General features: G+C 37.2%; 2 protein-coding genes across 7 annotated transcripts; one reads left to right on the top strand and one right to left on the bottom strand.

Annotated features, from left to right (window-relative positions):
• Window positions 1–918: 918 nt before the first annotated feature.
• On the top strand, window positions 919–4,744 carry LOC111401666 (transcription factor bHLH79-like). Its single transcript, XM_023029513.1, has 6 exons — window positions 919–1,341; window positions 1,527–1,724; window positions 1,915–1,980; window positions 2,203–2,271; window positions 2,360–2,431; window positions 4,326–4,744. The coding sequence occupies exons 1-6, from the start codon at window positions 1,045–1,047 to the stop codon at window positions 4,452–4,454; spliced, it is 831 nt and encodes a 276-aa protein (XP_022885281.1). The 5' UTR covers window positions 919–1,044; the 3' UTR covers window positions 4,455–4,744.
• Window positions 4,745–5,330: 586 nt separating this feature from the next.
• LOC111401667 (probable myosin-binding protein 5) lies at window positions 5,331–8,491 on the bottom strand. Of its 6 annotated transcripts, none has more exons than XM_023029520.1 (4): window positions 7,551–8,491; window positions 6,189–7,326; window positions 5,911–6,045; window positions 5,331–5,835 (listed from the first exon to the last, which is right to left on the bottom strand). In XM_023029520.1, the coding sequence occupies exons 1-2, from the start codon at window positions 8,275–8,277 to the stop codon at window positions 6,263–6,265; spliced, it is 1,791 nt and encodes a 596-aa protein (XP_022885288.1). In that variant the 5' UTR covers window positions 8,278–8,491; the 3' UTR covers window positions 5,331–5,835; window positions 5,911–6,045; window positions 6,189–6,262. The 6 variants fall into 6 exon arrangements, with proteins under 6 accessions (XP_022885288.1, XP_022885286.1, XP_022885282.1 ...); XM_023029518.1 differs by having other exon boundaries at window positions 5,911–6,004; window positions 6,189–7,329; XM_023029514.1 differs by having other exon boundaries at window positions 6,189–7,329.
• Between the last annotated feature and the right edge of the window lie 1,184 nt (window positions 8,492–9,675).

Consider the following 9,675-nt stretch of genomic DNA (forward strand, 5'->3'; position numbering starts at 1 on the left):
AATAGCCCAGAGAGTGAAGCCCAATTGGGGAATCCAGGATAAAGATCCAAACATGATTATTGATAAATGCAGTGGAAGCCCACGAACACAATGACATCATCGCTCAAGCCTGTAAGACACCTAGAATCTGAGCGAATGGAGTGCCTTATAATCGCCCAGAGCGATGACCCCGTTCTCGCCCAAACTTTCGAATCGCCCAGGATCTTAGCAAACATAAAATATTATGATCGTCCAGAATAGCAGTTATTAAAGCAGTTATTGAGTAATCTTATCACATTCCACGATTCAAGGAACCCAGTTGAAGGCGATTGAACGACAAAGAGTAATAGCAGCAGTTAGAGACAGCAGTTCCACGACAAGTTAGCCACCATAAAGAAAGTGGGTAGTTATAAAACAATCAAGCAGTTTCCAAACGGTTTGTCACGAGGAAGTCATCAAGGGAATATAAGAAGGAAGAGAAGACATAGAATAGAGGATCCCGAATCAAATACTCTCAAACAGAGAATATGTAATTTTAATTTTTTAGCTTAAATTTAAACACTTCTTTTAATACTCGTGTGTTTGCGTTCCTTGGAGTCATTCTGTTTATTTCTAATTGTAAATCATTGTCAATAAAACACCTCTTTTTGAAATTTTATCTCAAAAGGTCTGTTTCTTACACAATCGTCTGACCCCCTTTTTTAATTGTTAGTGACTACCCGAGCGAAACAGATTCATTTTATTTGCCAACGTTTTTCATATGACAACTGATTGATCGGGTGACTTGACTAAACATTTTATAAAGTTCGGTGCTTGATCTGAAACAAAATAAACTTCAGTGCGACCCACTGCAACCCACCCTATTTCCTTCCTCTACGTCACATCTAGAGCGTCTCTATCTATTCTCTCTCTACAAGTACTACTGCCAGTAGGAGTCACTGTACTACTACACTTATTCCTTTCTTTATATTGATCTCTTCTCTGCATTTACACACAATCCCATAGAGATTTATACTGTAAGTGTATATCTGAGTAACTAGATAATTTGTTTGTTTGGGGGAAAAAATGGATCCGCCATTGACAAATGAAGCTTCATTTACAGAAGGGTCCAATCCAGCTTCGTATAGTTTGGTTGAGACACTGTCTTTTCCGATGGGTAGTGGAGGAGGAGGATTGGGCCTGAGAATGGGGAGTTTGGGTGGCACTGGAGAAGTTTTTGGAGTAGGTGATGCTTCAGTTGAGGAATCCACCGTGACGGAGCAGAGCGGCGGGGGCGTTGGGAAGAGAAGAATGGATATTGGGAATTTTCATGAAGATGAGTCCTCTAAGCTTGTTTCAACTAGCAGTGCTAACAATGATTTGGTAACTCTCTACACACACTTTGATACTCTTTCTTTTGCAACTATTTTGTAGAAGTTTTTTGTTTAGCAGGGATAATTTTTACATTTTTCGGAAAGTTGGGACTGTTAATTTTAGTTGTTAACTGGTGAATTTCGATTAATTGAATTACAATGATAGTTGTAAACTATTTATTCTATGTGGGATAGAATGAGCGGAATGGTAAACGAATGAAACCATCAGGATCCAGAGATGAAAATTGTGGCTCGAAGACGAAAGCAGAAGCAAACTCAGGGACCAGTAACAAGGGAGCCGAAGAGAAGAGTAAACCCGAGCCACCCAAAGATTACATCCATGTTAGAGCGAGAAGGGGCCAAGCCACTGATAGCCACAGTCTAGCTGAGAGAGTAATATTCTTTTAAACCTCTTGGACATGTTTGGTAAGGTGGATTGGACAACATTGTGGAAGAAAAAGAAGTTTAAATCCTGTTCTTTATTCTGTCCAAACCTATCTACTAGTGCATGCCAAACATGCCCTTCGAGTTTTAGATAGCATCTGTCTGTGCCATAGTTTCTGATTACTATTTTAATTGTTAGGCTAGGAGAGAAAAGATCAGCGAGAGGATGAAAATTCTGCAAGACTTGGTTCCTGGATGTAATAAGGTCTCTGCTTTTCTACCCTTGTTTAGTTTGGTTTTGTGATGATTCTTGATGTCACTTTAATGCTTTGGCATACATATTGACCGTCAATTGAGTTCAATGAGAAGTTGTCAAAGTTCCACAGCTCGTATTCCCATTGGGAGTTTGATTTCCCGGTTTGATTTCATTGTGGTTTAGTGTTCTTTTGAAACAACATAATGATAAATGAAAATTTTGCTTCTTCAGGTTATTGGGAAAGCTCTTGTTCTTGATGAAATAATTAATTACATCCAATCACTACAGCGTCAAGTTGAGGTATCTCTTCTTATCTTGCCATATGTTGTTAAATATATCTTATGGTACTTTCTCTTCCATCTAACACTTCTTTATGTCAATGATCTAGTTTTTGTCGATGAAGCTGGAAGCAGTTAATACAAGGTTGAACCCTACAATCGAAGGGTTTCCTTCCAAAGAAGTAAGTCTAATTGCACCAATTGCTTATATAGGAGATGTTATTATGTCAAACTTAAAAATTGCTCATTTGGTTCCTCAGCACAACCCCCCATCTTATCCCTCATGTTCTTTCAGTTTCTTATAAAAATTTATGGCGGGTCATTTACTTGGCTAAGATAAGAAGTTTCCTGTTTAATCGCTCACTGGATAGGCAAGAACTATATGGTGGTTATTATCCCACTTGTGCCTTTTTGGTTTATGAATTATGTACTTTAGATAAGAAAACATGTGCTCTGTAGATAGAAGTTTTTGTTTTGTGGTCAGACCATAAAATAATTTAATTTAAGAAGATTGAATCGAAATATATATTTGCATGTACAGATATTTGCTGTGTTATAAAACATATTTGTATTTCTGAAATTGAGATCTTTTCAATTAGGCAATGATGCTTTGTTCTTTTTTAGTAGTTCATTAGAAAAGTCATTTATCAGATGCAATAAAGTAGATTCTTTATGCACACGACGGGAAGAGCTAGTTTGTGTTATTAGCCTATTACATAGCTTTGTGAAGTATTCAGAATCTAATAATAATACTGTCCTCCGGATTTTGGAAAACTCTCTTACATATGTTTCGGGACTGAACTAGTCCCGAAACTCTGAGAGTTTGCCTTTATGGGTTTCTTAGGGATGAAATTCTGAAAATTCCTTGAAGTGTTTAGTCTTTCTTTTATGGGGCTTAGGACAGTCGAGTTGCATTGCAACTCAGCATTAGAATGTCCTTTATTCTCCTTTCCACGGACGGAATTCTGAAGATTCCTTGGAGTTTTATCTTTCTTTTATAGGCTTGGGAAAATCAAGTTGCATTGCAACTCTCAACATTAGAAAGTCCTTTATTCCCCTTTTCCATACAAGGCTTTTTTCTATGAGATGACTATTAGAAATTGGTAGGAGCTAGGAACCGCAGTCCACTCATATGCACCTTTGTACGTCCTCTTTAAACTGGCGCCACAACATAAAGTAGCTGCACTTACTGCTTGCCTTTTGTCCTTTTCAATTTTCTTCGTTGTGTTCACTTTACCCTCTATGGTCTTGGTCTTTTGTGGACTTAAATTGGTCTTGTGGTTATGATTTAAAACATGGACGATCCCAGAGTACAGTTAGTTGATGAAAGCTGTCAAAATTGAAAAATGATTTGACACAAGCCCAAGAATGAGGAAAAATGCTTGTCTAGCTTCCTTTCCCCTTGACCAACGCTACCCTAATCTGAAAGCACAAATGTGAACTACAATTAATACATCTACACACACAGACCTGGGGGATGTTCCTATGTCCCGCCTTCTTCTGCCAGAGTTCCGTTCTAGGAGTATTTGTGAAAGCTTTGGTTTCATGGAGTGCTAGTGAATGTAAACAATTTTGAGATCATGTGCATGAATTGATACTGCGGACACTTAAAAATAAAAATCCATCTGTCTTCTTAGAGCATCACTGCGGAAGACTTGTTAGGCTCTGACTTGAGCAATAAATCTAAATGAAATGCCCCATTCCCCCTGTTTTATTCTATGGCCCTTCTGGTTTCAATTTCTGCGAGTGGCCATATTTTAGGAGGCTATCTTTGTCAATGTAAATCTTTTGACCTTGAATTAGTTTCAGTTGCTATGAGCGGTATTTATGAATGTCGTTATAAGATAATTTTTTAACCTTCACTCTTATTGAGTTACTGCTATATTCAAGTGTATTCCTTTAAAATGTTCTCTAGGCAGTCGGCATATTTATTAGAGATAAGTTATCCTCTTCTTTCTAAGTAGTATCTAATGTCTGTGAATGACGTTCTACTCAACCAATAATGCAACAAGGCAGAGATTCCCGTCAGCCAGTCAATCTTTGCGTTTTTTGACATGTAAAAATATTGTTTTGCAGTTAGCAGCACCAACTTTTGATGGAACTGGAATGATTTTTGGCTTGCAAGCACCAAGTGAATATACTCAAGGACCACAAGTGGAATGGCTCGATATGCAGGTGGGAAATGTCTTTGAACGTCCAACATGACCCGTATCTTCACAGCTCAGGAATCGACCAACATATTAGAACTTCGTTCCATTTATTGTCATTAGTCAGAAGGAAACTTCATCTTCCGCATTGTAGCCGATAATTGTTGCTTCTGTGTACAAGAGAAGTCTTGAATTTGTAGTCAATATTGATTTATAGTAGATTTGAACGTGTCGTCTCATGTGGGACCTAAAAGAATTTACTGTACTTTGTAATGGTAAACCTAAAACGGCACTCTCTAGTAAATGTACTACTACTACTTAATGTTATGTTCTTTCAGTTTGATCCTACACCGTTTCTTTGTTCGTATAAATATGCCTCAAGGGAGGTGTAAAAAAACAACGGGCACGGCGACTTTATAAAAGGAAGCCAAATTTTATATTATTTTTCAGAAAATAAATGAAAATTACAAGCTATGTTGGGAACAGGGTGGATCGTACAAAGTATGCTTTAGTTTAAATGGCTAAAATCCGAAGATAAAGAAGTTAAAAGTCCTTGGACTACTAGTCAGTGCAACAAACGAAACGGACCTTGCCTTGGGTATTCTCTTTTGGCATAGCGGGCCTCCAATGGGTGGTGGCATAACGGGGCTATTAGATCAGTGGCAAAGTGCCTTTCTAATAATTGTGTCGTTGTACTTGAACTCTGGGTAACATGTATTGTTCAATGAACTCATCGACACTTGATCATCTAGGGTCCATAGCATGTCGCAACCTCTAGTTCAAATTGGAATTTGAAACTTAACCTCTCATCAGGATCATAGATGGGCGAGAATTAAATCCATTTGAGCAATGCGGAGGTATACACTAAGCAACTCACAATAGAAAATAGCATGGGATAAGGCACAGAAATGCAAGAAAAGATTCATATAATCAATCCCAAATTTATTGAAAACAAGACTTGGTTTATTGAGGTTATCCAAAGGCCCTTTCTAACTCAAAAGTTTCATTTCATGTGATAACAGATTGTTAAATGCATGAATATTCAAATTCAGTCACTGATGAAAACCATTGAACACGAAATCAATATGCCTGGTCCATTGAAAGTATCTTTCTGCAGAACTCTAGAGAGAATTTTGTCGTCCATGAAAAATCAACAAAACCGAAAATGAATCTAAATTGCATCAAAGAATTCATGACTCATTTTATGTAATGCTGCTGATCAGCTTTGAGTATGATACTGCTAAATGCTCGACTCCTTTGCGTATCTGTGAAGGGATGTCAACAAGAAGTCTGTCCATTTTCGATCAGCTAACAATCTATGTTCAAAATGCCATCTGTGCTAAATTTAGAGTTTTTTGTGGATGAACAGCTTTCTTCTGACATCAAGGCTTCCTGATCTTCATGCCTCTTATTCGTACACAGGCGCACAAATCTGCAAACTGCAATTACTAATAATCCTATAAAAAACTACTAGATTCTTGATTCGAAGTTCAAAATCAATGAAGCCTCTTTACCGAAATATGTTGAGGAAACGAGAACCATGTGCTCCATGAAACATTCAAGCCAGGACTCCATTGTTTGTCCAGTAAAGCTATAGGTATATACATCCTAATACGAGAGAGAGGAATTGAAAAGAGAATAAGAAGGAACTGCAAACAAAAAGGTTGATATAAGTGATAACGTGATGAACTTAAATGAAGTATTTGGTGAGGTGGATTAGACGATAATGGACAGTAAAAATATGCTAAAATATTATTTATTATACAGTTTAATCCTGTACGACACGACATACCAAATATGTCAACAGTGCCACACCATGAAGGAGGAGACAAAATCAAGAAAAGTGTCACATTTAGGACAAAGATTTCATGCATCTGTGTCGTCTGAGGAAATTTTATTCGAGTGCCTAAGCTTCCGAAGATGATGAGCTATCTCGGTCAAGAGTTTAGTTGCCTCACCGCCTCTCTGTAGTGTCATTGCAATATGCTTTAAGAAGCCACTATCTGCTTCAATAGCTCTCAACCTCTCCCTAATAGTAGAAACTTCTCTTTTAAGAGTGACTTTAGTATTGTCTTCATGCATAGGCGTATCGACCTCTAAGGAATCAGATTCTTTGTCCAAAGGTGCGTTTATCTTTTTCTCGAGTTGAATCAAAAGACCTAAAAGATAAGACCTCTCACTCTCGAAATCTAAATGAGATTCATCCGAAATCCCTCCTCCATATTCCATCATTCTATCATAAGGACGTTCTTTTTCATTTTGATCCGCTCCACTCGAGCTACCACAGTCTGATTTCTCACCTAACGATGACAAGGACTGAGATTTTATTTCTTGATAATTTTCATCAGCATCAGCTTCAACGCTGTCACTGCCTATTTTCTTAATATGCCCGTATTTTTCTCTGTACGCCTCGAGTTCAGACTCTAAAACCTTTATCTCTTCCTCTCTTTTTAACAGCAAGTCTTTCGTTACTTGCAGAGCTTCCTGATCATATTCAGCCTCCTCTTCCATCATTCTCTGATACTGTAAGGCCTCCATTTGAACAGCCGCCTTCTCTGCTTGCAGTCGAGTAATCATAGCCATTGCATTGTTTGCGGCAATTGCAGAAGCACTTCGTTCTTCGTCTAGTTCCATGTATAATTCTATCAGGGATTTGTGATCCAAACGAACTTGTCTCTTCAAACGACTCAACATGTTGTTGTCTGTCTCACTTTGAGCGTTTGGATCATTAAGCTCGGAAAAGAAGTTGTTGACCAATTGTTTTCGAGCTCCCTTGTTAGCCCATCTAGGACTGGCTTGAGTTGAATCGGACAATGAAATCCCAAAAAATTTGTTTCCTCCTCGGACAAAACTTGGGGTTTTGCAAAGATCTTCATAATCCTCAGAATCTGGCAGAAGTGGAACTGTAGCAGCTTTGATATATTCTCTACCTACTTCAAAACGAAGAAAGGAAGATTGTGAATTATAAGAAATGAATCGATTAGAAACTAAATAATGAACATTGGAATAAGTAATCATCGAAAAAAATACTTCCGTTAATAGATTCATAACATGTTCAGTGTGCAGTATTAAATACGATAGAACAGTACAAACAAGAATGTAAATGGTTTATCCCTAAAGAGAATAAAGAAAACAGAAGGGCAATATAACTCACTCTGATTATCTCCAATTGAAGCATATTCCTCCTCAGGAAGTTCTGATTGGGCATCTGATGTGAATCTAAGCTCTGAGTACCTATAGTGAGGCAATTCTACGTTTCGTCCTTCCTCGTTTCTGAGTAAGGTTGCCCGAGGAGATGGAGTCGGAGCATTCATTGATAAACTTCTGTTATACTTTGAGGAGGGTCTAATTTTTAAAGGCTCATTACAACAACAACATCTGGGAATCCCACCCTTATCATCAAATTGCTCGATATCACCCTTCTTTCCTGGTTTCATATTTGTTGTTCTCGGATTATCCTCCATGAACAAATCGATATCCTTGTGCAAAATCCCGACTAGAGACTTGTACTTTTCGCAATCAGAATCTTTCTCCGTTGCATACGAAAGAAGGCAACCTTCGCACATACTACGAATATCAGAGAGCCTCTTGTGCACATGGCAATATGCGAGGGACGAGATGTCCTTCTTGTGAACCAGGCAAATGGAATCGTTGTAGTAAAAACTTGAGTGCCTATGAACGAGAACATGATCAATCCTCGTGCAAAACAAGCACGGAATTCTCAATTCAAAAAACTTGGCGAATTCATTGGAAATAAAGGCGAGGAACCCATCGATGAAGAGCAAAATGATCATCACCCATTCAAGAATGGCATATATCACAAAATGTGGGAATTTTCCGAGCTTCTCTTCAACAAAGCTGTTAAACGATTTAGCTGGCATCTTGACACGCTTACCGAGTAAACAAACCGACTTGCAGAATGATCGAAATGGGGCTGTTTGAAAGGAATCAGGAATGAGGAAACGAAAAGTGAGAAATTAAATGAGATAGATCATGACCATCCCTAGATCATGACTTCTCTCTCTTTATCTCTCTCTAGCTTTTGTCTGTACGAGAAGGAAGAAGGAAAACAGATTTTGTCTGATTCAAAGGTTGCAGAAAAACTGAATGGTGGTGTTGATTGGGCTATATATGGTATAAAGGGTGTTTGGAGTATAGAAAGTTTGTCAAGCGGACGATATACCTGAATTAACGGTCAATCGCTCAACAATGAACAAACCTGTGAAAACAAGGAAGCCTTTACCATGTCATTTAGCACTTTCCTTTCATAATTTTGGGAAACTTTTTAAGAAAAAATAAAAGCATCTGACAAAATGAAAAAGTGAATACAATCAACCCAATTCATAAAGACAAGGGTAAAATAGTGAAAGAAGAGACATTATGGCCACTATATTTATTTCAGGTAACAAAATAATATGAACACTCAGTTCAATCATAAGTATAGTTGTCGGAACGAACCCGAACGATGCAGCGAGTCGACGGGGTAGTGGTTTAATAGATAATATTAATTATTTTCATTGAACAGTAAAATTTTACCATTTTCTACCAATAACTAAATTAACTAAAGGTCAATATGTTTTCCAAATTTCACAAATTCTAGATCATATGTAGTCAAATATGAATTTGAAACCATAAAGTCAACGGTCAATGATCAAAAATTACTTTATCGGGCAAACTTCAACAAGATAGCTTCATATACTATAAGGATTTGTTTGTAAGAATAAAACCATCCCGTCATTCATATATAAAGAATAAATTATTTGAGATAGGTCAATATTTTCTCAATTACGAGTTAAAATGCATCCATGCGGAGATCTAGAACATAGATTCTTCAATTCCTTCCCCTTGTACCAATGAAGGAGCCCAAGTCATACTAAAATCACCGTTTCCATTGTTTGTGTCACTTCTATTTTCATTGCCATTGTCATCATTTCCATCACAATTAAGATGAATATCATTAAAATGTAATTCATTTGAAAAAAAATAAAGTATTAAAATTCAATGTTACATCATATATATTTTAATATAAAAAAGAAACAATAGCACCAATCGAACAATTACCAATGTTTTTGTCATTTTGTATAGTACATGCACCCAAATCACGATGAAATGCCTCCAACTCATCATTTACCAAATTCAATGGCTCCTCCTCTAACGTTCAATTGCCATAAATGCCAAACCTTTCAAAGTTGATAAGATCATAATTTTGACTTTTGAAATAATTTCTAACCAAAGTTTATTATCCAATTTATAAATAATCAAATATAATTCTAATAAAA

Source organism: Olea europaea, chromosome 10 (genome assembly GCF_002742605.1).
Source record: "Olea europaea var. sylvestris chromosome 10, O_europaea_v1, whole genome shotgun sequence".
NCBI classification, from domain to species: domain Eukaryota; kingdom Viridiplantae; phylum Streptophyta; class Magnoliopsida; order Lamiales; family Oleaceae; genus Olea; species Olea europaea.